Raw genomic sequence first — 3,243 nt, 5'->3', positions numbered from 1 at the left:
GCAACAGTGCCCACGTTAAACTGTGACGATAACCAGGTAACTTTTGCAAACATATTCTATGTTGACAACCTGACCTGATACGTGAAGATTACGGCATTGAATTCTCAGCTAAAATAATATTAAAAGTACAGTTTATGACAGAAAAACTGGGTATTTTAAAACTTTGCTTACAGTTTAGAGCGCCACCACCATTGCCGCTTCTGTTTTGAAATGCATTCTGGGATACCTGGCTGCCCCAAGTCCACACTATTACCATTTCATAGCAGTCAATTATTTAGGATCAACCTGTCTTGACTTACTTTGCACTGTAACCATTCAGATGTTAGACAAGCAGCGGTTGCAGTGTTAACCCCGCCCCCTGACTTTGATGGGTGAGGCTGACAGATAAAATTAATTCATGAAGACAGAGGCAGGGCCAAGAGTGCCAAAATGAATTAAATAAATACATCATTAAATAATTAATTAAATATGTCATTAATAAAATAAAATTTGAAATAAATAAATGCTTTAAATGTAATGAATGGACATTTAATTGATTATTGAAATATTTATTTAATTAATTAATTCCAATTTTAATTAAATAATGAAACATATATTTAATTATTTAATTGCATTTTTAATTCATTCATTTTGATAATCCTGGTCCTCCATAGATTGCACTTGTTTTTTTAGTTTGCCTTGACTGAAAGAAGAATTATTTAATTTCAAATAAGTACGTAATGTAAAATTGTAACATTGCAATTTATTTTACAGAAATACCCAAACTTCAGAGATTTTTGCAAGATCTCAATGACTGTCACTCAGAGACAGTAAACTACGTGAATCGAGCTCACGGGATTCTGTCTTTGATTCAAGGCGCCAACTCCAGAGGAGTGGTAAGGTCAAGTAAAAGATACACAACAACATTCTCTTACATGTTAGGATTTATCAATTGTGTTTGTGTGTCTGATTTTGGTTTTGCTATATTTATTAAATTATGAGTTATTAATTAGTTGACTGATTCATAAGGTATTGATGCTCCATTTTTGCTTCTCAGGTCCTTAGAGTGGCTTTTAAAACCAACTGAATTTCATTAATCTTTTTTAAAAACCCAACAAGTGGTTTTCATGGTTTTATTCCTTCAAATGTTTTTCAGGATAGTAAAACAGACGAGGTGTGTGAAGAACTTGAGAGAAACATGAACCTCCAACTTGATAATGTCAGAAAAGAAATGGAAGACACCTGTAGGGCTTTTGAAAGATGTCTTGATGATGGTGTTAAGAAATCCTTCTTTTATCATGTATGTTTTTTAATCATAGTTAAAATACATACAGATTTTACATGACAATGTAAAATGCAATAATTCTGAGTTTTCTTTTGTGTTTCAGGGAAAGAATGGTGGTGCTTTTTACAATTTACTGAAGTGTGTCATTGAGAATGGTGGCATCTACAAACCAAAAAAAGGGAAACCAATAAACCTTAATATGAAGTTGGCTTCCTGTCTGATTGACAGCATTGGTGCAGAATTCAGAAAGACCTTCCCGTAATAAAAACATGTTCTAAACAGTCACATAATATCATTCAAGATATGTAATTCATAACATATAAACTTGCCAATTCTGTCATTATAAACCGTAATGTTTACTTGTTTTAGAAATGAAGTAAAATGTGGAGCAGTCAACGGAGTCATCAATACATTTACACTTAACACTGATTCTCTGATTGAAAAGTACAAAAATGCTGAACTACAGCTCAGATTCCTCAAGACAGAGGTAAGAGATGAGACTTTCTTATACATTAGCCCATTGATAAACAATAAGTAAAGTTCATCTATACTTCATGTTTTTCTCTCAGGAAGAAAAGATTAAGGCAAAATTAAACAGAATCATCCAGAAGCAGAAGAAAATTGTCTACAGCAGTCTGACAGAGACAGTTGAGAACATTATGGAAGAAGGCTACAAGAGTAAGAAATAAGATCAGAGCTTTACAACTTATCACTTAAACAGATATTTATGTTTGTTATTATTCAGCATAAAAAGTCTGAAGAGTTTTCTGTCTTTTTTTAGAGGCTTTAGCATTTACAGGAGAAGACACGTTGTACAACATGAGGGAGACTATTAAAAACCACGTGCACTCAAAGAAGGACATGTTTGAGCAGGCAAAAAGTACCATGTTGGAGAAGTTGCACGATTTGGTGGTTTGTCATGTTTTATGAAGAATTATGATGAACATATTTTCTCATAACTCACCTGAAGGCTTTTTCTGTATTTAACTGGAATAGACTTATACAGAAATGTTTGTTTCCATTTATATTTTTAATCCAGTCTGAGAAACTTCTAAATACAACTTTAACATAATATCTTAGTCTGTGGTAAGTGAGGAAAAACTTTACATTTTTAAATTAGGTATACGTCTTGGAGACTCTGGAGAAAACTATGAAAGAATCTATTGGACTTTCATTCAAGGATGAAGAGTGCTTACTCCCAGGTAAACAGTTTGATGTAATTACATTGGTTCAAATTGTTTGCCTTTCCTCTTTATCTTTGCAATCTTGCAGCTGATAACAATAAGGGTGTCTATTTATCTTTTTTTAAAAATTAATTCATTACTCATTTAGCCACACATTTACGTATGTGTGTCACTCTGGGAGGAAACAATTCAAAAACAGTTTTGTTTTTCAGATGTTTCAACAGAGCTTAAGATGTTGAAGAAACATTATGATCTACTTGTAGGCACTCCAGATGATGAAATATAACTGGGTAAATGCTAAGATTTTATCTTCAGTATGAAATTATTGTTGTTAATTTTTTTAAAAATGTCAGTGTTTTTGTCTTTAATAGACAATAGATTCTGTTTGCTTGCTTTGGCTCTGATGGAGGTGGACGCATCTCTCTCCCTCTCCCTCCCTTATCTTTCCTGCTTGGCTTCTCGTGTCTTATATCTGGTCGTGTCTATCTCTAACCCCAGAAGAGCCTCTCAGTCCTCATCTCTAATACCTAAAGAAGAACTATGAATTTGATCAACTGATCCCTAAATGCAATTGACACTCACTTCTCGATGAAAAGCCTGGGTTCGGAAGAGTTCAACCGTCCTGGAGAGACTTTCCCTGCCGGATACACGATGGCAGGAGAAGTGGCATGTCGTGTGCCTGGCGGGACTTTCGACTGAGGACATTGAAGACATCTACCTATTTGGAATCATTATAACAGGATTCTTGCTGATCGGAGATGGCTTGGCCCTGGTTTATTGGAAATTGAAGAAAGC

General features: G+C 34.3%; 2 protein-coding genes across 3 annotated transcripts in view; both read left to right on the top strand.

Annotated features, from left to right (window-relative positions):
* LOC102196912 (uncharacterized) overlaps positions 1 to 1,066 on the top strand; it is a 9,085-nt gene extending 8,019 nt beyond the window's left edge. Inside the window, exons 10-11 of the mRNA XM_005754972.1 lie at positions 754 to 875; positions 1,037 to 1,066. Of these exons, the coding sequence (XP_005755029.1) occupies positions 754 to 875; positions 1,037 to 1,066 (152 nt within the window). The remainder of the gene's footprint in view (positions 1 to 753; positions 876 to 1,036) is intronic.
* LOC102196149 (uncharacterized) overlaps positions 1 to 3,225 on the top strand; it is a 5,283-nt gene extending 2,058 nt beyond the window's left edge. Inside the window, exons 3-11 of one of the 2 annotated variants that reach the window (XM_005754971.1) lie at positions 754 to 875; positions 1,136 to 1,279; positions 1,368 to 1,522; positions 1,634 to 1,751; positions 1,834 to 1,942; positions 2,046 to 2,176; positions 2,385 to 2,466; positions 2,661 to 2,738; positions 2,947 to 3,225. In XM_005754971.1, coding sequence (XP_005755028.1) covers positions 1,178 to 1,279; positions 1,368 to 1,522; positions 1,634 to 1,751; positions 1,834 to 1,942; positions 2,046 to 2,176; positions 2,385 to 2,466; positions 2,661 to 2,734 — 771 coding nt within the window. In that variant the 5' untranslated portion in view covers positions 754 to 875; positions 1,136 to 1,177 and the 3' untranslated portion in view covers positions 2,735 to 2,738; positions 2,947 to 3,225. Of the gene's footprint in view, positions 1 to 753; positions 876 to 1,135; positions 1,280 to 1,367; positions 1,523 to 1,633; positions 1,752 to 1,833; positions 1,943 to 2,045; positions 2,275 to 2,384; positions 2,467 to 2,660; positions 2,739 to 2,946 lie in introns of those variants that run through there. The other variant, XR_312466.1, reaches the window with a different exon arrangement.
* Positions 3,226 to 3,243: the final 18 nt, after the last annotated feature.

This window comes from Pundamilia nyererei, unplaced genomic scaffold, assembly GCF_000239375.1.
Source record: "Pundamilia nyererei isolate P.nyererei 1_Seehausen unplaced genomic scaffold, PunNye1.0 scaffold00789, whole genome shotgun sequence".
NCBI classification, from domain to species: domain Eukaryota; kingdom Metazoa; phylum Chordata; class Actinopteri; order Cichliformes; family Cichlidae; genus Pundamilia; species Pundamilia nyererei.
The sequence above is the reverse complement of the archived record's forward strand: the minus strand, read 5'-3'. Positions and strand labels throughout refer to the sequence as shown.